Source organism: Vulpes vulpes, chromosome 9 (genome assembly GCF_048418805.1).
Source record: "Vulpes vulpes isolate BD-2025 chromosome 9, VulVul3, whole genome shotgun sequence".
NCBI lineage: Eukaryota > Metazoa > Chordata > Mammalia > Carnivora > Canidae > Vulpes > Vulpes vulpes.
Window position 1 is genome coordinate 104575799 of NC_132788.1, and position 24409 is coordinate 104600207.

At 49.7% G+C, this 24409-nt stretch overlaps 2 protein-coding genes across 2 annotated transcripts; one reads left to right on the forward strand and one right to left on the reverse strand.

Moving 5' to 3' along the window:
• The first annotated feature begins 3546 nt into the window (after positions 1–3546).
• Positions 3547–4416, forward strand: NFILZ (NFIL3 like basic leucine zipper). The gene has a single exon (XM_072718864.1). The coding sequence runs from the start codon at positions 3547–3549 to the stop codon at positions 4414–4416; it is 870 nt and encodes a 289-aa protein (XP_072574965.1).
• Positions 4417–22446: 18030 nt separating this feature from the next.
• On the reverse strand, positions 22447–23697 carry ACTL9 (actin like 9). Its single transcript, XM_025985683.2, has one exon. The coding sequence runs from the start codon at positions 23695–23697 to the stop codon at positions 22447–22449; it is 1251 nt and encodes a 416-aa protein (XP_025841468.1).
• Between the last annotated feature and the right edge of the window lie 712 nt (positions 23698–24409).

Sequence of the window (24409 nt, forward strand, 5' to 3'; positions counted from 1 at the left end):
CATTGGAGAAGAAAAACTCCTTTCCCAATCAAGAAAGCCATTAGTTTATCTTGAAACTGAGTGCTAAGCTTCCTGGTGGCCAAAGCAAAAAGGAAAATGTGGTAGGCTTCATGGTTTTCTATTGACAGTTAACAGGAGGGCCAAATTTTTCCTTCTTTCCTTCCTTCCTTCCTTCCTTCCTTCCTTCCTTCCTTCCTTCCTTCCTTCCTTCCTTCATCAGTTTCAAAGGTAGACTTCAGTGATTTGTCAATTGCACTTTGTGCTCATCACATCAACCTCCTTTATGCCCATCACTCAGTTACCCCATCCCCTCCACCTACTTCCCCTCCAGCAACCCTCAGTTGGTTTCTATGGTTAAGAGTCTCTTATACTTGGCCTCCTTCTCTGATTTTGTCTTATTTTAGGAGGGCCAAATATTTTCTATTTGTGAACAAAGTTCTGTTTTCATTTATCTGTTCATTCATTCATTCAACAATGTTTATTTACCACTTACTGTCTATATGCCCAATACTTGGCACCAGAGATACAGTTTTAGGCAAAAAAAAAAAAAAAAAAAAAAAAAAAAAAAAAAAAAAAAAAAAAAAAGACATATACCTGCCCTCATGAGGGTCAGTCATAGATTTTTCTGAACTAGGATGCCAGATCTCAATGTCTACTCTTTCTTGGAGCCCATTTTGACTTCTCAGGAAAACCCCCATGACTTGCTCTGGGGTTTCTCTTTTTCTCTCAACCTGTTTCATATCAGGATCACAGAAGGTAAGGAGATCTTTAGGCTCAGGAAACTAAGGAAGTTAATGGAGCCCAGACCCTGGACTAGAATTTTCAGGAAAGCCAGTAGGAGAAACTGGGCTGATGCTAAGGACATGTTCCCCTGTTCTTGGAGCATCCCTGGGACCCTGGGCATCCTTTCAGGCACCCAACCCTAGGAGCTGGGAGTCTCATGATTTTGATTATTTTTTCCACCTCTGTCATTCACCGTTCTGGTTCTTCAAAACTAGGTGCATGGCAAGTCCTCATGGGTTGCTTTTTCACTGGTTGGGTGGATGGATGGACCCATGGTTGAATATACAGATGAATGGATTTGTGAAAGGCTGGCTGACACATAGCGGGGATACTTTTTGGATAGTTGAAGGAAGGGACGAGTTCAGGATGGAAGGGGTGAGACCAGTGAGTTAATTTATGGATGGCAAGATGCCTGGCACTCAGTAAAGTCATATTAGTGGTAGTATTAAAATTTTTTTATTGTGGTAAAATGCACATAAGATTTACTGTCTTAACCATTTTTAAATATACAGTTCAGGGATATTAAATACATTCTCATTGTTGTGCAACCATCACTACCATCCATCCGCTATACACTCGTAAACCAGAAACTCTACCCATTCGATCATAACTCCCCATTTCCTCTTTTCTCAGCCCTCTGGCACCCAGCGTTCTACTTTATGTTTTTATGATTTTTTAAAAAAATATTTTATTTATTTATTCATGAGAGACACACAGAGAGAGGCAGAGACACAGGTAGAGGGAGAAGCAGGCTCCATGTAGGGAACCTAATGTGGGACTTGATCCCAGGACTGGGATCATGACTGGAGCTGAAGGCAAGAGCTCAACCGCTGAGCCACTCAGGCGTCCCATGTCTTTATGATTTTGACTACTCTAAGTACCTCTTATGAGTGCCATCTTACAGCGTTTGTTTTTTGTGTCTGGCTTATTTCACTGAGGTCCATCCAGGTTGTAGCAGGTTTCAGAATGGACTTCCTTTTTTTTTTTTAAGGTTTTATTTATTTAAGAGACAGAGCATGAGAAAGAGAGAGAGCACAAGGAGGAGGGGGGCATGGAGGGAGAAGCAGGCTCCCCACTGAGCAGGCAGCCTGACGCGGGGCTCAATCCTGTGTTGACCCTGGGATCATGACCCAAGCCGAAGGCAGATGCTCAATCAACTGAGCCCCAGGAGCCCCAGAATGGCTTTCCTTTTTAAGGCTGAATCATATTCTATTGTACGGATGGATCCGAGTCTGCTTATTGACTCATCTGTCAATGGACATTTGGGTTGCTTCCACCTCTTGGTTATCATGGATAATGCTACTGTGAATATAGATGGACAAATATTTCTTTGGGATCCTGCTTTGAATTTTCTTGGGTATGCACCCAGAGGTGGAAGTGCTGGATCATAGGGTAATTCTATTCTTAATTTTTTGGGGGAAACACCATACTGTTTTCCACAATGGCTGTGCCATTTTACATTCCCACCAATAGTGCACGGGGGTTCTGATTTCTTCACTTCCCGGCCAACACCTCCTATCTTTTGTTTTGTTTTGTTTTGATGGTAGCCACCGATGGATATGATATGGTATCTCATCGTAGTTTTGATTTGCATTTCTGTAATGATCAGTGACGTTGAGCGTCTTGTCTGCTTATGGACCATTAGAGTATCTTCTTTTGAGAAATATCTATTCCAGCTCTCTGACCATTTTGAATCAGGTTGTTTGTTTGTTACTGAGTTGTAGGAATTCTCTGTAGGTTCTGGGATATTAATCCCTTACCAGACGTATGATTTACAAATATTTTCTCTCATTCTGTGGGTGTTTTTTTACTTTATGGGCAGTATCTTTTGATGTACAAATTTTAAGATTTTTTAATGGGGCCCAATTTGTCTATTTTTTTCTTTTGTTACTTGTAGGCACAATATTATTTAAAAAAATGAATCTATCAGTGACCTAATGGACAATTGGATGGATGAGCATGTGTGTGGTAGACGTATAGATGATTCTACAATTGGATGGGGGGATAGATGAATGTTTGAATGAGTGGATGGATGGACAAATAAGAGGATGAGTGGCTAAGTGGATAAATGGATGGATGGTGAGTTGGTTGAGTAACAGGATGGACAAATGGACAGTTGAGTGAGTGGACAGATGAATAGATCACCTTATAAATGCATGGGTAGGTGGGTGGATGGTTGGGCAGATGTAAAATTCTGGCCACATGTTGAGGAGATTTTTGGGACACAACCTAGGCCCAGTTCTGATGAGTAGTGGCTTATTTTCTGACCCCCAGCTTGGCTCAGCTTAACTCCATGGACACACATTCTTTCTCTCTTTCTAGGTTCAGCCTTCTTTCTATCTCCCTGTGAATCCCCAAGGAACTTAGCCTGGAACTCAGATTGACTTGAACGCTTGGCTAGTCAACTGACCTTCTCAGCGGTAAGAACCCTGGGAAAGGAGCCTGCATCCTCCTGAGAATATGGTGCCCTGCTAGCTCTCTGTAAACATTGTGGTTTGTTTTTAAGCCTTTTCCAGCTACGTGGCTTCTCTGGCAGCCTCCCCTGCTGCTCCATCAGGGACCAAACCATCCCACTAGTTTCCCTTTCCATTATATCTCTCTCGGCCTCCATCCTGGTCTCCAGCCTGGTTCCCACTCTACCTGTGTCCTCCCCCATCAGTGACCCGTGGGATCACAGGATAAATTAGAGGGACAGTCATCCAGGTCAGCCTCCTGCCTCTTGTCCAAGACCTCTCTCCTGTTCCCCAGGTCCCCCAGGTGGCCATGGACGTGGGTCTCTCCAGCCTCCCAGTTGTAGCTCAGGGTGGCAGTAAGACCCTGCGTGGCATGCGGGGTAGGGGCCCGACTGTGCGGCGGCAGCGGGAGTTCATGCCCGAAGAGAAGAAGGACACGGTTTACTGGGAGAAGCGTAGGAAGAACAATGAAGCGGCCAAGAGATCCCGGGAGAAGCGACGCCTCAACGATGCGGCCCTTGAGGGCAAGCTGGCCTCGCTGCTGGAGGAGAACGCTCTGCTCAGGGCTGAGCTGTGGGCGCTCAGGCATCGCTTTGGCCTTCTGCCCTCTGCTGCAGGCTCCCGGACCCTGCCTCTGCAGGCGCTGCTGTGGGAGCCCCCCTGGACTGGAGACTCCCGCTCTAGGGCTGAGCCACTCCCCTCCCTCCCCGGCTCCCATGGCTGCCTTTTGAGACCATGCACTCTGGACACTGGGGTTCCAGGATGCCGGGGCCGCCTGGTGGCTCACAAGTGGACTGGTCTGGCCAATTCCCCCAGGTGCCCCCAGGACCCTGTTCCTTCCAACCCCAAGAGAACGGACATGGCTTTGCAGGCTGCCCTCCCAGCTGCCTTCTTCAGCTATCACCTCCTGGATGGACATGGAGGGGCCAGGCCGGAGCTCAGGCCTTTCTGGGAGCTGTGGTCACCCATGGCCTCTGGTTGCCAGGCCTCTGGGCCCTCAGATGTGTTGCTAACACCCACTGCAGATCTGATGGAGCTTCCTCCCGGGGTGGCCTATCCTGTCCCAGGGAACCATCCTGAGGGCCTGCCTCAGCCCTCCTTGCCCCACAAACTGCGCATCAAGTCCCAAACCTCGGGCAGAGCACCTCCAGGATGGGGGGATGGCCGGGGCCCCCTCTGAGAGCTTCCCCTGGGCAGGGCCAGGCCTGCAAGGTGGTGTTGGGATTGAGTATGGGTTTGTCTGGGGAAGATGAGTGGCTTGCGCCTCAGCTTCCAGACAAGGGCCTTTGCGGGGAGAGTCTACTTTTCAGTGTCTAGGCCTCTGGGAGGAGGGGATGGGGTTTCCTCTTGGATCATACTCTGGTTCCCATCTGCCTAAAATATATGCTTTGGGTAGTCTGCTCCTTCCTTCCTTCCTTCCTTCCTTCCTTCCTTCCTTCCTTCCTTCCTTCCTTCCCTCCTTCCTTCTTCTCTCCCACCCTCCTCTCTCCCTGACTTTCATCCATCCACCCTTCTTTTCTTCATTTATTCATTTAGTTGCTCATTCACGTGCCCATCTGTTCATCCATTCATTCTCTCACCCATTTAGTTTTACAATTTATCTGCCCCCCCACTCATAATCTTTGGACCCTCCCCCTATGCTCAGCTTAGTGACAAGTGTGAAGACTCCCTCCCGGCTTCGGGGTTCCTATTCTGGCAGTAGTGGTGGGGCCTTGGGGAGAGACATACACTGAAGGTCCTGCTGAAGGAGGAGGGGATGTCTCAGGGTGTCGAATCCATGTGTCTTAGGCTCTCCTTGGGAGCCTGCTTACCAGCTAGTTTGGGAGTCAGACTTACCCAGTTCAGATGCTTCCTCTGGGTCTTGGGTCAGGGTCTTGAACCACTGGAACAGGTCAGCAATATCGGGGGTGGGGTGGGGGTGGGAGTCCATTTATTCTCTTTCCCTGGCCGCGCACCGTCTCTGAGGGTTTCCCAGCCCAGCACACATACTCCTGGATGGACAGGAGAAGGGACCCTGGAGCCCCAGAGGTCATCAAAGACTGTCCCTCCCCAGTTCCTCCTTTAGATACCACTTTTTTAAAGAAAAAAAGTCAGAGTTTTTATTAATTCTGGATAAAACTCCCCCAACTTTGATTGTGGGGAGAACTGGGTGAGAAGGAGCACTCTGGGCTGATACAGTCTCTCAGCACTGGATGCCCCTGACCAGCTGGGTCACTGGGCCTCTAGCACATCCCCCAGCAGCCTTAGGGGCTGGCAGTTCATGGTCATTATGGGTTTACCAGAGTCACGGATACACAGATGTGTGCCAACCAGGAGCCCTGCGCCTAGTGGGCAGCATGGCAAAACCACACATCACTGTCCAGCCCCTTTCTACCTGCTTATTCCTTAGTTCTGGTTCCAGACTGGGACTAGGCAAGGTCATCTCCCACCCCCACCCTGAGTGCTTGATCTTCCAGTGGGAGCAGAGAACAAGCACCTTATTAGGAACCCCCATCTTGCTGGTCACAGGTGTAGCCGGGAGGCTTGGCCAGCACTGCCCTTCTGAGGAGATGTGCTGCTAACTCAGTCATTGCCCTTGGACACAGCAGGTGGGGGATATATCCAATGCCTTTGATTTTGGCTTGGAGATTCCTATCTCCCAAGAGTGTTCTGGGGAAGCAGGAAGGAGGGCTTCCTGGAGGAAGAGGTTCTGGCCTGTTTCTCCCCAGCCAGTGCTCATAGCTGGGAGGGTGGAGACTGGGGGTGCAGAGGAGCTAACCTCAAACGCAAAGGTGCCACACAGCTGTGGCTAATCCTGCACAAAGGCCTTTAATGAAGCTCCGGCTCTCACCAGAGGGATATTAAAAAATGCTCAAGGGAGAGGGAGGAAGGAGGTTGGGGTGGCTGTGTGGCACCCCATTGCTGAGATGTGGGTGGCTTGGTGCTTCCTCTTGACAGTGCCACCCGGTTGGTGTCTGAGGTGTCCGGGACCAGCTTGCTCATGTCCTGTGGGCACAGGAGCAGGGACTGGCCACCCTTGGATCATTCAGGTTCCTTTTAACCTTCCAGCCCCAGTTGGAAAAGTCCAGAGAAGAATCTGCCTAAAGCAAATCATAGACTTTCCACATTAGGAGGGACCCCTAGAATCTCTTGATGGGTGCTCATCTAGTCTCTACTTGAATACTCTAGGAATGGAGAACTCGTTTCCTCTAAAACTCATCGCTACTCCTTCTCTAGAGTCAAAACCTGCTTCCTCCACACTTCCACTATGATCTTGTTCTTGCCACAAGGGGCCACTTGGAACTCCTTTGCACCCTCCCCCTTCCCTCCCTCTGTTCAGAAGTAGCTGGCATGGTAGAAACCTGTTTCCTCCTCTCCAAAGGAGAGAACACCACACACACCGCAGATAGTTTGAGAAGATTAAATCTCATTTATTGTGTGCATAGCACTTTATACACAACAAATGTTAACTTCTCTCCCTTTCTTTGCTTTTTAGAAAGCTCTCATGTTCCCATCCCCAGAGTAGTGCTCTCTTCAGGGGGAATATCCTCTCATTCTTTAATATTCTTTCCATTTGCTCTGATCTGGCTTTTTTTTTTTGTCAATGCTATTTATATATGGTGACTCTTGGAAGTGAATATGACATATCTTCATTCATCAAATATATATTCTTTTCAACAAATATATATTTCAGCTTCCACTTTGTGTCAAACAAAACCTGGGTGAGACAAATGGTGCTCCAGACTGAAGAGTTTACAAGAGGAAACTTGCATAAACATGTAGAACATTCACCCAGGTCGTGTTGATCACATTCTCCTGTGATAGACTCTGGGACCACAGGGGTGGCCTCTGCCCTCTGAGGCACAGTGGGCAGCTGGTAACCTTCCATGTGGCTTCCAGGGAGCTGCTGCTATAAGACCGTTAGTGCCACCCCTGGTGATCCATGGGCCCCGCAGGTTGTGTTTATCACACTCATGGTTGACTTGGCCAAATTTTAGGACACTGTACAACCACATTATGTCCCTTGACACCCATCCTCGAAGGCTAGTGAGATCTTTTTGGCTATGAGTGTGAAATTCCCTTCCTGCTTCAGGTATGTCTGATCCACGTAGAATGGGTACAGCACACCTTGAATGAAAGATTCTGTCTGCTTGGTTGGTGATTGCTGGGGATAGAAATGAAAGGAATTGAAGATGCTGATGACAACACGTTTCCCTGTCTTGTCTATCAAGGATTCACAGACACATCATGGCTGACATCTGTGTTACCTGGATCCTTCCTACTCAAATCATGGTCCATGGACCAGCAGCCCAGCTTCGCCTGGGAACCCGCTGGAGACGTAGACCCTCAGGCCCCTCCCAGAACAGCAGAATCAGAACCTACATTTTAATGCATTCAACCCCCAGAAGACCCACATGCACATTAAAGTTTAAGAAGCATCGATCCAGAGCAGAGGTTGGCAAATTTTCCTGTATGACCAGAGAGTAGATACTTTTGTCTTTGTGGGCCAGACAGCCACTGTTGTGTCTACTGAGCTCTGTCTTCTTTTTAAATTTTATTTTATTTTAATTTTTTTTGAGCTCTGTCTTTGTAGCTTGAAAACAGCCATAGACAATATGTAAATGAGTGAGTGTAGCTGTGTTCTAATAAAACTTTATTTCTCAAAACAGGTGTGGCCAGATTTGGCTGGTTGGCCATAGTGTGCTGATGGGGTGTATCCCCAGGAATAGAATCATGGATTGGAGGGTGTAAAATGGTTTAAACTACATTCCTCTGTTGAACATCTTTGCCAAAATCTATTGGCCACTTGGATTCCTTCTTCTATGAATTGCCTGTTCTGTCAAGATATTTAACCTTTTTCCTATTGATTTCTCAAAGCTCTTCATATTTTCCAGGTCACATAGGAACATCACAGACTTTTTCACCTGACTTGTCTTTTCGTTTTATTCCCGGAGTATTTTATTTCAACAAGAGTTGGAAAATGGGATGTATTCAAATGTATCAACCTTTTCTAGTGGTTTGTATGTTTTTGTCTCGTTAAAGAATCCTTCCATGTCTCAAGGTCATGGGCATAGTTTCTTAAATGTTCCTAGAAATGTTTTTAAGTTTTGCTTTTCACATTTAAGTATTTAGACCAGCCTCTTTCTGTTTCTGTCTCATTCTGTTGTATGAAGTGCCATTATTCAAACTTTCTTGATCAGAAGAATCACCTAGAGGTGCTTGTTTAGTTATAGACCTCCTGCATCAGACTTTCCAGGAATCTGGAAAATGTTGGAATCTATGCTTTTTGCTAGGACCTAGGTGATTCTTAACAATAGACCAGTTATGGAGAAGATGGTGTAGTGGTGAGCAGATGGCTTTGGGAGCTGGGCAGTATCCTGTCCTGTCTGGGCGGTCTCAGGCACATCATTGGGCCTCCCTAGCTTATCTGTAAATGGAGATTCTGAATATACTCACCCTGCAGAGGCTTCTTATAGAGTTTAAGTGAGAAGAAGTACATATGTGGCTTGGCACAGGGCTTTCCTCTGGGAATTGGATTGTTTATCTCCATGGAGATTGTAACCATATTTCAGTTTTTGTTTTGGTCATCAGGGGCCTCGGGGCTAAACCATAACAATCATTCATTCATTCATTCATTCAAAAATTAATTTACTCGGGGCACTTGGGTGGCTCAGTTGGTTAAGCATACAACTCAGCTCATCTCAGCTCAGGTCTTACTCTCAGGGTTCAAGTCCCACGTTGGGTTCCACGCTGGATGTGGAGCCTACTTTAAAAAAATTAATTTACTCATTTAGCAAATATTTCTTGATCATATACCATGTTTAAGGCACAGGAAAGAGCAGTGAACAAAACATGTGGTTCCTGCCTCCATGGTGCTGGCAGCCTAGTTGGGGAGATAGATCAATAAAGAAGCAAGTAGAATCCTTGGTGCTGTGTGTCATGGAGAGAAAAGAGGCAGATGACTTAGGAGAGGTGGCAGTGGGTGCGTTATAATAGTTGAAATAGGGAGGTTATGTCCCTTCTCTTGCAGAGAAGGTGACATTTGAGCAGAGGCTTAAGTGAGCTGTGCATGTATTGGAGGAAGATCACTGCCTAGGCAAGAGAGAACAGTCCATGCGAAGGTCCTGGGACAGGACTCTGCCTCATGAGTTGGAGAAGCATGGAGGAGGCCTGTGGGGGTGAAGAAAGAATGAGCAAGGGGTTGAGAGGAAGGAGGTGAGGACAGGAGGTGAGTGGGCTGCTTATGCAGGGACTGTGGGTCGTGGCTTTTTCTATAAGTGAGATGGGGGTGCCGGGGAGTTTCTGAATGTATTTCTGCTGTAACTGTCCCTCCTCCCACCCCACTCCATCCTGTGGCGTGTGAGGCTGAGTGAAAATAAATAAACCCACCACATTAGCACAGGGGAGGTGGCTCACTGTCTGAGAAAGGGGGTGACTGACCACAGTGTCAGTGTGGCTCATCTCCCCACGGGCAGCCATATGCTGCCTTCCCTTGGAACCAAGATGCTCATCCCATCCCCGATTCTGACCCTTTCTGAGGCCTGAGGAGCAAGCGGGTAAAGCTGCTCTATGAGGAGGAATCATGCTGTCTTCCACCATAGCCACTTTGGACAGACATGGGAGGACAGGCTGTTGGGTGCATGTGAGGGACACAGGAAAGGTGAAGGGCCGCTGAGGTGGGGGAGGTCAGCAAGGAAGTGACCAGGAATAGCTGAGGTGGGGTGGTGTGCTCAGGTAAACCAGAAGAGCTGGGGTTAATCTGGAGATAAGATGGCTCTAGCTGGCGACAGTGGGGAGGACGGCCCTGCAAGGCCAGGGGGTGAGAAGGAGGTAGAGGTTTACACCTGCCCCTCAATAACCATGATCCCAGGAATCTGTCACCCAGGACAAGTAGGCTCATTTCCTGGACGCCTTGAATTTTGTCTCGCCTGCCCTCTGCAAAAGGCCTCATTGTTATTATCCTCATTAGCAGATGGGGAAACGAGGCTTGGAGCATTACATGCTTTGCCTAACGTGCATGTGGTGGAGAATGGGCCATCTCACCCCTCATCACTGCGCCGGCCTCACCGCCAGCTTTCTCTCCTGTGAAGTCCTTTTCCGCTCAGATCTTGGCACTTGCTGTTCCCTCTGCAATAGTGCTTTTTCCTGCGTCTTTGAATGATTCTCTTTTTCCATCTTCAGGTCTTTGCTCACATGCTGCTTTCTCAGGAAAGGCTTTCGCTGAACACCTGCTCTAATGTGCTTCTGGTTATTTACGTTGACCCTACGATAGTAGGTACTCAATGAATGAGCGAATCAGATAGGAACAGTTGATTCTTCTAATGACAGCTTAGAGTGCAGTTCAATCCTGTGTCATCAGGTGTGATGGCCTGTCCCTCCTGGAGGACAAAAACAGCATGGGGATGGGAGCTTCTCTGTTGTGTTCACCACAGGAACCCTGGTATTTGGGATGGGGCCTGTCACACAGTAGGTGGATGATAAAGGCTGTCTAATTGAGTCGACATTTGACAAGGAAGCAGGGACCATGCTATGGGGTAGAGGGAGACAAGGAAGAAGGAGAATGTCATATGGGTGATTCATTCATACATCCATTCATCCATCCATCCATCCATCCATCCATCCATCCATCCATCCATTCAGGACTTTCCAGAGAGATTGAAAGCAATTCCTTGCCCTTTGGTGCCTGCCCTTTTGAGAAGGAGATGGAAAAACTCTGAGTGAATGAGTATGAATGAGATGTATAGGTTGCTTCAGATGCTGCTAAGGGCTGTGAGCTGAGAGCAGGAGGTGGGGGCAGTCAGGGACTAGGGGGGTGGGCAAGGAAGCTCCCTCTGAGGATATCTGAACTGAGTCCTAGAAAACATGAGTGAAAGGAGCCAGTGCCCAAAGGCCACATGTTATGTGATTCCCTTCATACGAAATATCCAGAATAGGCAAATCCATAGAGATAGAGAGCAATTGGTGGCCGGGAGGGGCTGGGAGTGGAGAGCTAGTAGAGTCTGTGTACTTGGTATGGGGTTTCCTTTGGGGAGATGAAAATGTCAGGTGGCGGTTGCCCCACCTTGTGAATGCACCAAATACCACTCAACTGGTCACTGTAAAATGGTGAATTTTGTGTTGTGTGAATATCACCTCAATTTAAAACAATGCCAGTGAGCCTGCCTGTGCCCGGAGGATGGAGGATGGAGGACACAGGGTCATCTGGGGAGAAAGAAAGATCAGGGACCCATGAAGCAAGCAGAGGGGATGTGGGAGTGGGTGCCTCCAGTGGACCCCGGCCTGGACACATGACCCTCAGGGGGCTTTGGGGAGGCATCCCTGTTGCCCTGGCCTTGTGGGGTGCCTAGGGGACTGAGGTGAAATGCCTGGGCCTGTCTGGGGAGGGATGACTCACATACACGTGCACATTCACACGTTCTGGCCCAAGTGTGCATGTGTGTGCTCGGGACCTGAGTGTAGCACACGCATGCACACTTGTGCTAGAGCCTGGGTGTGCAGGGGTCCCCTCAAGGTTCCCCTTATGTGGCCCCTACCCCCTGGGCTGGAGGCTCAAAGATGTGGGAGGATGGAGGAGAGGGGCCCCCCTCCCATAAGGCCACAGGTGTGGGCCCCCCATTGCCCCCTCTTTCCCCACTGCTGCGGGCCCTGGGGGCTCCCCCAGCCTCTATTCCCCGCCCCTCCCCTCCCTCTACTGTAAATTCTGAGAAATCCTGTCCGTGGTTTGGCCTGGCCCCTCCCCCATCCTCTAGCAGGGCTGTCCTGGCCACTGTCTTCCTGTCTTGGGCCTGGGTGGGGGCTGCGAAGGGGCAGAGGCTAGGAACTGCCCTCTCTCAGCCCAGGTCCCCAGACAGAGGGGAGAGGGCTCTGCACTGCTTCTGAGGCCTCACGTTGCTTCTCTGGGCCTCAGTTTACTTCTCTGTAGAGTGGAGATGAGTTCTTACCTTGGAGGGAGGAGTGAAAAAGAAGATAACACCTGCCAGTGGTTAGAGAAGTGTCTGGCAGGTAGGGAGGGCCTGATAATGCTAGTTGCTATTATTATCCACTTCCGGCATCTTACTTTCCCTGCTCCAGGCCCTGCACCTTATCTTCTGTTCTCTCCACTCAGAATGCCCTCACTCCCATCCCCCTGCTCAAACCCAGGGGTCATTCGAATCCCAGTTCCACAGGAAGCAGGGACAAGAGTGGGACCAGCTGGGGCTGGGAGGCAGGGAACCTGGGTTCAGAGCCTGACTCTGCCATAGATGTGCTGGTCAGCCCCTGATGGGTGGCTGCACGGCCCCGTGCCTCAGTTTCCCTAGTCTGATGCTCTGTGGTTTAAGCCTTCCTGATGAATGACCTCACTTTGCACCCTCCATCCCCAGCTTACTCTGCTCCTCTGGATGCTGAGCCACCTTCCTTGGCTGTTACAGCCCCACACTGTGACACTCTTGGAATTTATGGTGCTGGAGGTTTCGGGGACCTCCAGAGACCTGCCTCGAACTCATGGTCTACCCACTCATCCCCTAAAACACAGCTTGAATCTACGACTTCCCAGCTTGGCCACCAGCTCGCACCTCTCAGGTAGCCCTGATGCGTCAACGGCCTCCCAGGGCTCCCTACGGCTCCTAGAAAGAAAATCCAAAGCCTTCCTGCAGCTGTGAATGAAACACAGATCTGGGTTCGGTCAGAAGAGCCTGTATTCAAAAGGACAAGGGAGAGGAAAGGGAGTGAGCGATCCGATCACGAGGTCTGCAAGCCTCTCAGGACTTAGGCACAAAGCCATTGCTGTGTGAACAAGTGCACAAGGCCGGTGAGAGCTAGGTGTGTGTGTGGGGGGATGCGTGATAGGACAGCGGATCAGAGGGTGTGCCCCTGGGGCCGGCCTGTTCCCTGGAGGGGCTGTCTGCGGGCTCGCTCGGAGCACCTACGTCCAGGGTGCTGCGGGGAGTGACAGGGGCTTAACCAAAGTTTGGTTAACAGGCATCGCGTGCTGATGGGTCAGAGGGGACCCGCACTTTGGCAGATCACTTCTGAGGCAGCAGAGTAGGAATTTGGAGGGTCTGCATTTGGCCTTGTCATAGGTAAACAAGGGGATTTGCCTTGGGATTCTCTGGAGAGACAGGAGCAATAGGATGATATAGGGCGATGTGTGAACATATGTGTCTGTGGTCCTACTGTTCTATTTCTCCAAACATCTATAGGCAGAGAGATAACTATCTCTACGTGTAGCTGTAATCTGTATAATATTTATATAATACGCATATCTATAGATCTATAGAGATGTATCTAGATCAGCGGGTATTTATAGATATCTTTATGCATTATTTGTCTTTAATGTCTGTATATTATATATATATTTATCTATTAGATGTCCATAAGTAGATATAGATAGATATATGTATGCCGGGCTACGGATAACTATCTAGATAGATAGATCTATAGACAGATAAACATCTATGTCTGTCTAGAATTATACCTATAGCCTGGTATATATATTTATTTTAAGGAATTAGTTCATGGGATTGTGGAGGCTGTCAAGACCTGAGATCTGCAGGGTGAGTCAGCAGGCTTGAGATCATCCAGGAAGAGCTGGGTCTCAGTTCAATGCCAAAGGCTTAAAAAAAAAAAAAAAAAAAAAGAAAGAAAAAAGCCAGCAAGCCAGTCCGAGGGCTATCAGGTAGATAGAATTCTCTCTTATTCTGAGGAGGGTCGGTTGTTTTGTTCTATTCAGATCTTCAGCTGATTGGATGAGGCCCACCCAGATTCGGTTGTTTTGTTCTATTCAGATCTTCAGCTGATTGGATGAGGCCCACCCAGATTCGGTTGTTTTGTTCTATTCAGATCTTCAGCTGATTGGATGAGGCCCACCCAGATTCGGGAGGGCAATCTACTTTACTCAGTCTACTGATTTAAGTGTTGATCTCATCCCCAAACACCGTCACCCTCACAGACACACCCAGGATAATTAATATTCTGGGCACTGTGTGGCCCGGTCAAGGTGACACATAAAACCAGCCATCACAGGGAGCATCCGGGAGTCTAATCTAAGTCATATGGGAGGGTGTTCCTTGCAGTTACAGTTTCCTGGAACACAAAGGGTGGGGGGATTCCCTAACATTCTCTGTTTTCTAAGATCACAACACTGGGGTAAAGTTCAATATTGTCCCAGCCTGTAAGGTCCCCATCTGCCCCGTCCCCTCCCTGCTCTCATCTCCTCTTCTCTCTCCTTCACTCGCTCTGCTGTGTTCCTCACACACACCCAGCTCGTCCTGCCACCAGGCCTCTACCCTTGCAGTTCCCTCTGCTTGGAATGTTCTCCCCTCATCTTCTCAGATCCTCCGTGATCACCAGTCACATTGCTCTGTTGCAAACTCCCCAGGGCATTTTTCACCATCTGAAAATCTTATTTCCCTTTGCACTTATTGTCTGTTTCTTCTGCTGGGCAGAAAGTTCTGAAATCACCAACAGGTAAGTGTTGGTTGAGAACCTGAATCTCCTGCATGCTGGGTCCAGTTACTTCCTGGAAGTAATAGTCTGCTGGGAGAGGCCAACTTGGGTTGGGTCACACAGGCAGATAGAATGTATAAGCCTGAGGATCCCTGGGTGGCGCAGCGGTTTGGCGCCTGCCTTTGGCCCGGGGCGCGATCCTGGAGACCCGGGACCGAATCCCACATCGGGCTCCCGGTGCATGGAGCCTGCTTCTCCCTCCGCCTGTGTCTCTGCCTCTCTCTCTCTCTCTGTGACTATCATAAATAAATTAAAAAAAAAAAAAGAATGTATAAGCCTGATAAATATCAGGTTGGTGCTAATGGGCCTGACCCACCTGGGTGGCCACATAGGGCTTCCCAGAGGTGAGATCTGAAGCAGGGATAGACATCAGCTAAGGAGAGAGGAAGAAAGAAAGTGTTCTGGGTGGAGGCGTCAGCTTGTGCAAAGGCCCTGAGGTGGGCGGGAGAGTGCTGAGGTATGCGGGAATGGAAGGCATGTGCAGTGAGGAGCCCTGAGGAGTGAGCAGGGCTTTGGTTCAGCTGTCAGTGGGGTTCTGGGAACATCCTTTAGCTCCAAGGGCAACCAGCAAATAACCAGCAAAAGGATATTGAATGTGAGAGGGGCATGGTTAGAGTTGCTTCTGGAAGAAGAGATTCCTGAGGCTCGAGGTAGGGGGGCAGACCGGAGAGGGAAGATGGGTATGCTGCGTGCTCATGGGGAGGAGGGAATAGCAACCTGGCCTATGTGGGGGGCATGGGGCTAGAGAGAAGGGGGTGGAAAGCAAAGCCCAGGAGGTAAGATGAACCCTCTGTGGGGTAACTGCCAAGTGGCTTGGTTAGCCAGGCATCGGTTGGGTTTTGGGGAAATCAATGAGCAACAAATCTTGAACCCTGTCACCCAGCCCAGCCCTCCTTCCCTTTTCTTCCCTACATCTGGCAGCCCCATCTGTCCCTGCAAAGTTTCAGGATGCCCAGGTGACAGCTGAGGGTGAGGGTATAGGTGTGTGAGTGTATGAAAGGTTCTGCTCAAGCCACAATTCCCTGTCTGTCGGGAATTATACTCTTCCTCCCCCGGGGGCTGTGCCAGGGTGATGGTGGGCCCAGCCGATGCAGGTGCCCCGCTGTGGGTGGGGGCAGCAGTGTGGGTGATTTCCCGGTTTCCGTGGGAAGCAGGCCCTGCGGCCGTGGTCTCGAAGAGCCTGATCTTCCGGTCTCTCCTTCCTGGGCCAGCCTCACGCAAGCAAACAGGCAGTCTCAGCCCCCCGCCACCTCCCTGGTGTCTCTGTCTGCAAGGCTGGGATTAGGGCACAGCAAGTGAGGCATCTGTCTGAGCAAAACTTAAGGATGCACCCGAAATCTCAGTAATCAAAGTGCACAGTGTTTCTTATTTTAATTGACATGGGTTTGACATATAACATTGCAAACTTAAGGTGTGCTGCATTCGATACATTTAGGTATTAATATGAGGTTGTTGTTGTGGCCATAATTAGCACCTCTTTTTGGTTCCATAATGATCATTTCTTTTCAGTGGTTGGCGCAATGAAGTTCTAGTCTCTTAGCGAGTGTGTGATGATGATGATGATGATGATACAGCATTGCTCTCTGTCTTCACAGCGTTGGGTGTTAGATCCCTGGGGCTTATAAGGTAAATCATAGTTCAAAGAAGAGTTTTAGGGGTGCCTGAGTGGCTCAGTGGTTGAGCATCTGCCTTTGGCTCAGGTCGTGATCCTGGGGTCCTGGGATCGAGTCCCACATCAGGCTCCTTGCAGGGAGCCTGCTTCTCCCTCTGCCTGTGTCTCCCTCTCTCTCTTGTGTCTCTCATGAATAAATAAAATCTTTAAAACAAAACAAAACATAAAAACAAAGAAGTGTTTTACATCAAGATCCTCTCCCGTACCCTAAGGTTTACCTTTTGAAAATGTACAAGTCAGTGGCAGTTAGTACATTCCCAAGGCTGTGCAAACATCTAGTTCCAGAACATGCCCCAAAATGAACCGTACCCCTCCAGTCACTCCCCATTCCTCCCTCCCCCAGGCCCCCGCATCAGTGCAATCTTTATTTTTAAAAGATTTTATTTATTTATTCATGAGAGATACACACACACACAGAGGCAGAGACACAGGTAGAGGGAGAAGCAGGTTCCATGCAGGGAGCCCGACGTGGGACTCGATCCTGGGACTCCAGGATCATGCTCTGAGCTGAAGGCAGGTGCTTAACTGCTGAGCCACCCAGGTGTCCCATCAATGCAATTTTAAAAAAGGACTTTATTTATTTATTTTATCAGAGAGAGAGAGAGAGAGATTGAGCATGAGTGGACAAGCAGGGTGGGGGGCAGAGGGACAGGGATTAAGAATCTCAAGCAGACTCTGTGCTGAGCGTGGAGCCCACCACGGGGCTCAATCCCATGACCCTGAGATTATCACCTGAGCCGAAACCAAGAGTCAAATGCTTAACTGACTGAGCCATCTAGGCACCACTTATTGCAATATTAAAAAAAAAAAAAAAAAAGCTAAGCAAAAAAAAAAAAAAAAAATCCCCTGGTGAGCAAAGCTGTCACATTTTAAAACACAGACAAGCACTAATGGTGCTCTTTGGCCCTGTGTCCCTCACTTACCTCACCCTAATCCCATCCCTTTCTGTGCTTTACCTTATGGGATGTCCCCACTTCCTCCAAATATGTCCTCCCCTGGGTCTCCCAAAGAACAGAAGGCCTGGACCTGGGGTGAGCCCTGACAGTGGCTGGGTGGATCCTCTTCTTGCTCAAACCCTTGGAAGAGGGTCTTCAGACCCTTGGTGGCCAGCTGGCTGGCTGGCTGGAGGACTTGAGGTCTATCTTTGGCACACTCTAGTTGAAGAGGCCACCATCTATTTGGCCCCTACTGTGTACTGAGTGCATTAAATTCGTTTTATGTATTATTCGAAATGGCTTTAAGAAATTATTTTTATGGATGCATTTGCATTGCAGAACATTCTAATGATACACTAATACCTAGAGTAGATGAGAAATCACAGCCGCATCCCCTGCAGCTCCAAAGACAATGACGGTTTCAGATGTGTCCTTCTATAGTTCCTAGAGCACCTGTGTCGTGCTTTATCTTTACAAATTTCCCCCCTGCAGTGAGCACTGATATCACCCCCATTTTACAGGTGTGTTGAGTGAGGCTCAGAAACATCAGGTCACTTGTCCAAGGCCACATAGCCTGTGAGGAGGCATGACTGGAATTCATGTCTGTGCCAGAGAATGAGAGAGAGAGCGGGGCCCCTACATAGGAGGATTCCTATAAGCTCAGCTGAACTCCTGGCTCGTTCATTCAGTCATTCAACAGACATCTCCTGGACTCGATTGAGCGCTGGGTGCATAACACATTGTGGGGCACCGGAACTTATGGCCTCAGTGGGAGACCCCATCTATTAACAAGGATCAAGCAAATCAGGTGATCACCGCTGGAGCTGCCTGAGTGGATGCCAGAGGAACTTAAAGGAAACATTAAAAAAAAAACCATAAATATTAAAAAAACCCCATAAACACGTGATTCAGAATTCTAATACTTCATAAGGGTGGGCAGTGGGAAGCCCCCTTCTGGTCTTGATACTCAGGCTATCTTCCCACAAGCATCAGCCCTCAGTGGAGATGATATTGTCCCCAAAGAGGTAAAAATTAGTTGGGGGAGAGTGTGGGGGAAAATGTGTTTTCAAGTATAAAGCACAGATACACATGGAAATACAGATACACAGTTGATTTGTGCTGTTAAACTTTCATGGGGGACAGTTAGGAAAAAATATCTAAGGGTGACTGCCCCTTCGGATGGGATACTGGGAAAGTCTTTTCTAGAAGCAGCTGTCACTCAGGTTCCTCGTGAAACCTTCCAGAGATGTTCTGCATATCTTCAAGCAAATCTCTACGTACTCATTTATTCCTGTTTTTCCCCCCATAAATGGAATTCACATAGCCTTTTGGGCTTTTTTTTTTTTTTAAAACATTTTTATCTATTCATGAGAGACACACAGAGAGAAGCAGAAACATAGGCAGAGGGAGAAGCAGGCTCCTTGTGGGGAGCCCGATGCGGGACTCGATCTCAGGACCCCGGGATCATGCCCTCAGCCGAAGGCAGATGCTCAACCACTGAGTCAGCCAGGTGTCCCTGGGCCTTTTTTTCCCCACTCAAAATATATCTTGGTGATCACCTTGTGTCCGTGGACACAGCTTGCTGGGGTTCCTTTTTGACAGTCATGTAGTATTCCTCTATGTTTGAGGGTAATTCATTTAACCTGTTCTCCTGGATGGTCACACAACATCAGAGACACCTAACGTTGTTTCCAATGTTTTGCCACCTTTAGGTGGTGCAGTGTACATCATTTTGCACACCAATGATTATATCTGAAGAAGAAATTCCTGGAAGTGCCATAGCTGGGCCAGAAGGTGTGGGTATTTGTCATTTAAGTAGTTACTGAGATTTGTCCTGCATAGGAGTTGTGCCAACTTCCTTCCTCATCATCAAGGTAAGAGAATGCCAGTTTCCCCACAGCCTCGAAAACATGGGGTGTTATCAAGCCTTTTGGTCTTTGCCAATCTGATTGGTTAAAAATGATACCGCAGTATAGTTTTCATATTCATTTCCCTGACTAGACTGTGTAACTTCTCTTGGGTCAAAGAACCATTTGTCTTTCTTTCTCTGTGAGCTCAAGGTTCATATCCGTTGCTAACTGTTGCAGTATTTTTCTTATTGATTCTCTCCAAGAGGTCTTTACACATCATGGGCATGTGTTGTGAGTTATAGCTTTCTCCATTTGTCATTTAAAAATTAGGTATTACTTGTTTTTCTAAGAAATTGTCATTTGTCTTGATTTTGTTCAGGGTGATTTTTTACTTTGCAGATTTTTTTTTTTGATGTTTACATGAAGTCAACTGCTTTAATCATTCTCTTTAGGCTTCTGGGCTTTGTGTCATACTGAGGAAGGGGCTACCTCTGATAAGATGGGAAGTGGGAAGGAGCATTGTGAGTACGGGGGAATAGCAAGTGCAAAAGTCCTGAGGTAGGAAGGGGGCTTGGCAGGTATCTTAGGGTTCTTCTGAGAGACAGAACAAAGAGGATGCTTATGTAGTGAAAGATTTATTTTAAGGAATTGGCCACAAAATTGTGGAGGTTGACACAAAATCTGTAGAATAGGCTGGAAGGCTGGAGACCCAGGAAGAGGTGCAGTTTGAATCCGAAGGTATCCTACCGGCAAAATTCCTTCTTTCTTGGGGGAGGTTAGTTTTTGTTCTCTTAAGGCCTTCGACTGATAAGATGAGGCCCACCCACACTATGAGGGGGTAATGTTGTGGTTTTTGTTTTTTTTAAGTGTTCAGTTATTTATCAGTTGCGTATAACACCCAGCACTCATCACATCATGAGAGGGTAATGTTTTACTCAAAGTCTACTGATTTAAATCTTAATTTCATCTAAAAAAATAACTTCACAGAGGCCCCTGGGATTGCTCAGTCATTTAGGGTCCTACTCTTGATTTCAGCTCAGGTCATGATCTCAGGGTTGTGGAATTGAGCCCTGCCTCAGCCTCCATGCTCAGTGTGGAGTCTGCTTGAGATTCTCTCTTTCTCTTGCTCTCAAATAAATAAATCTTTTTTTTTTCAAATAAATAAATCTTAAAAAAAAAATACCTTCACTGCAACATCTAGTATGGTGTTTAATCAAATATCTGGGCACCATTGCCTGGCCAAGTTGACACACAGAATTAACCATCACGTGTCCACCTCGTGTCAACATGGTATACACATATCTCCTTAAACTCTATTTTTGGAGTACATGATATGGAGCTCCTGCTCCTGGTACTGCTCTCCTAGGACCCAGGACAGGAATGCACACAGCCTGTGCCAGGATGGGGCCCCTAATCCACATGGAAGAGCAGACTCCAGAGAGGTGTGTAGGCACGGGGAGGATGAGGGTCTCTGGTGCTCTGAGTGCTCTGCATAGGGTGTGGCAAGCAGAGAATGCCAAGGTTTCCCTATTACCCCAGGGAGGAGATTTCTAACAATAGGCTTGAAGTGGTGTGCTCTCTATCCCTGGGCGTGTCCAAAAGGGAGGGACACATATCATAAGGGTTGTAGAGAAAATTTCTGCATCAGGGAAGGTTTGGAGTTGGGGGACCTCAGTCTGATCTAAAGGAAAGACCACCCAGCAGCTCAGGATTGGTGGGAGTTTCTGCATCCTCCTCACTTCCTGTAGCATCAGAGACCCAGCCTGTCCCACATCCCTTCTGTGTGTGTGGCTGGCAGTGCCCTGTCACCACTATGTGGGGTGGGTCTCACTTGACGCCTGGGAGGACTGGTGTGCTGCAGTCTTTGTGGTTCTCATTGTGATGCCATTCTTAGTGCCTTGAGCTTGGAGGTGATGCCCCCTTGTGGGAAGAATGAGAAGTTTTGCCTGTAACCTCCTGTGGGGTTCTTGTCTAGGCTATGGATAAAGGGCACCTGCCTGGTGAGGAGGTGAGGCAGGAGGGTTCAATGCTGAATGTTTGTGATCTGGCCTGGTTGTGGGGGTGTAGTTCTGGGGAGTCTGAAAACTCTGGGGTAGAATTTCCTGGGTGTCCCTCATGGGGCAACCCTAGGAGAGTGTCTTTGGAGAGCGAGTGGGGAGGGGGTTCAGAACGCAGGAGAGGGCCTAGGGCATTAGTGGGGTGATTATGGGATGGTCCCGGGGAGTAGAACCTTCCTGGGAGGATTTGAAGGACTGAGAAAGGGGGATAGAAGGTACATTGTAGGGAAGACGATGTGGGACACAGAGCAAGGGGGTAAGCTGAGGGGCTGATCTGTCTGGGGAGTCAGAACATAGTGTTCTTTGTGGGCGGTATGGATGGGGGATGGGTGCGGGATGGATGGAAAGAATCTGGAAGAACAAATCATACAGAGAAGGCAGAGTTATGGGGGAGTATGGAAACTCTCAGGGGGATGGGCTTTGGACACTGGAGGATCCTGTAGTGGGTCATTATCGAGGAGACCTTGAGGATCAGAACATGAATCTTTGTGGTGGGTGTGGAGTTTTGGCACTTGTTGGGGGATGCTCAGAATATTGGGGTGTAGGAGAACTTTGGATAATCACACAGGGGAAACCATGGAGGGGGTGGATTTGGGGGTGCTTGAGCTAGGGGTGTCTTGGCTAGTGGATCTTGGGGGTACATTTAGGGGGGATTAGAAATGGGAAAAGATTATGAGGGCGCACCTAGGAGTTAGAACACTCAAACACTCATGGAAATGTTCTGGGAGGGGGATTGGAGCACCTGGTGCAGGTTCTTTGGGGAGGCACAGGTCATGGAGATGGGCTGGGGGTCCTTCAGGGACATAGGGAGGGAATTAATTGGGGGTTTAGAGGCCTAGGAGAAACTTGGGGGAGGTTTATATCAAAAGCAATAGATTATTGGGATGAGATTAGGGGATGAGGATCTGGGGATGTCTTGGGGTTGGCCTCAGCAAGCTCCTGGCCTGAGAGTGCTTTGGAGGAGGGGTCATGGGAGAGGGGATTGACAGGGTTAGGACCAGGTGTTGTGGGTTGATCACCGGGAAGGTGGGTTTGGGGAGTCAGAGCTGGGTGTCCCTGGGGTTGGATCATGGGAGGGGAGTTAGGGCAGGGCAGAACCAGGATGTCTGGGTAGGTCCAGGAGTGGGCAGGGCTGGGTGCAGGGGCAATGCAGGACAGGGTTGGCAGGGTATGGGAAGCTTTACTGCCTCCCCTCACCCCACCCCGCGCCCCGCACCCCGCCGCCCTGCGTCAGTAGCATTTGCGGTACACGATGTGGGGCCCCTGCTCCTCATACTGCTCCCGAAGGACCCAGCAGGACTGGAAGGCGCGCAACGAGGCCAGGATGGAGCCCCCGATCCACACGGAGAAGTGTCTGGTGGGCTGCGCCGCCACCACCACGTGGGCCTCGGGGGGCAGGCTGCGGAGCAGCTCCGCGCGGAAGCGGCCCTCGAAGCCCTGGAAGAGCGAGGAGCCCCCGCAGAGCAGCACGTTCTGGGCCACATCGGCCCGCACCTCCAGGGGCACCTTCTGAAGGCTCTTTTTGGCCATAGCGGGGACGCCAATGGGCACCAGCCCCGGCATCTCGGGGGGGCTGAACAGCAGCTCCGGGCACTGGAACAGCTCCTTGCCCAACGTGACCGTCCGCCCGTCGGGCAGCTTCAGGACCTGCTGGCAGTCCTGACCCAGCCGGGCCTGCTCCTTGGGGAAGTCGGGGGCCACGTAGCAGTAGCGGTGCTTGATGTTCTCCACCGTGTCCAGGTCCTGCTGGCCCAGCGTCAAGCCCGAGCCGAGCAGCATCTCTGCCAGGAAGGCGGTCAGGTGCGTGCCCGCCAGGTCCAGGCGCTCCGTGGCGTGGGGCAGGTGGTAGCCCTGAAAGACGGGCACCGTGTAGGTGACCCCATGGCCGGTGTCCACCACCAGCCCGCTGACCCTCCCGTGCGCGTAGGCGGACAGCACCGACTGGGAGGCCACGTACATGGCAGGGGAGCACAGTGACTCGAAGGCCACCTCCACCAGCTTCTCGCGGTTGGTGGTGGGGCTGAAGGGCGGGTCGGAGAACAGCAGCGGGTGGTCCCTGGTGGCCACGCGGAGGTCGTGCTCCAGCAGGTGCCGCCAGATGAGCTCGGCCGCGTCCCAGTCCACCAAGATGCCGTTGCGCACCGGCTGCACTAAGGTCAGCTCTGGGCGTGTGCGGGCGGCCTCGCCGATGAAAGTCTCCAGCTCCGGCTGCCCAGCGGTGGTCGGCTTCTTGGGCTGGCAGCCCACGATGGTGGCCACGGTGTAGGTGGGCTGGGCCTGCCCCGCGAAGCCCATCTTACAGGTGCCTGTGCCCATGTCGATGACCACTGCCCCGGTCTTGGGTGGCAACCTGTCCCCCACCATGCTGGGGGTCTTCTCCTGCAGGGTCTTGTTCACCAGGATTGAGTTGGGGCTCACGTCAGCCCTGGAGGCCTTTGGGGAGGGCTGGGGCTTCGGGGAGCTGGACTGATTTGCATCCATGGCTGCAGGTGGCTGGGTAAGCTACTTGGCAAGCTGATCACTTTCCTCTGGGGCGCAGGGGTGTGAGGAGAAAAGGCTGAGGCCCACCAGGGGCAGGCACAGGCAGAGAGAGAAGCCAGCCGGTGGTCTATGACATCATCCTGCCTGCTACCCCCTTCAGAAGACTTCACAATACAGGGGAGGGCATGAGGATGAGCCCCTCTCTGCCCCAGAAAGCTCCCAGAATACTCGTCTATTCTGGATACCCCCAAAGAGGCAAATTTGGAGGAGGGGGCTAAAGGGTGCCTGAGGAGAGACCTCTGATCCAGGTTCCTGACCCCGAGCCCAGTAAGATGCAAGAGTCCTTCTCTTGGTGTTTCCTTTTGAAGCTTTTTATGGTGTGGTAAGGGAGAGCTAGCCGCAGGCTCCTTAGAATTTAATCTTAGAATTAATTTAAAATATTAGCCCTTGGAATATTAATCAGAAGGTGGTTGGCTGGCTGGTGTGGCTTTCTGGTTTCCTTTTTTTTTTTTGGCTTTCTGGTTTCCTAAAGGAAACAGAAGCCTGCTTGGGGTGCAGGTGGGGGTAAGGAAAGGCAGAGACACCCCTGTATTGTTCTTTGATCCTTCTGCTCTCCCCCATACCTGGCACAGTCTCCCCGCCCCGTTCACGCACAGCAGGAATTTGCCTCTTCACATCTCAGCCAGACACCATCTCCCCTTGAAAGCCTTCC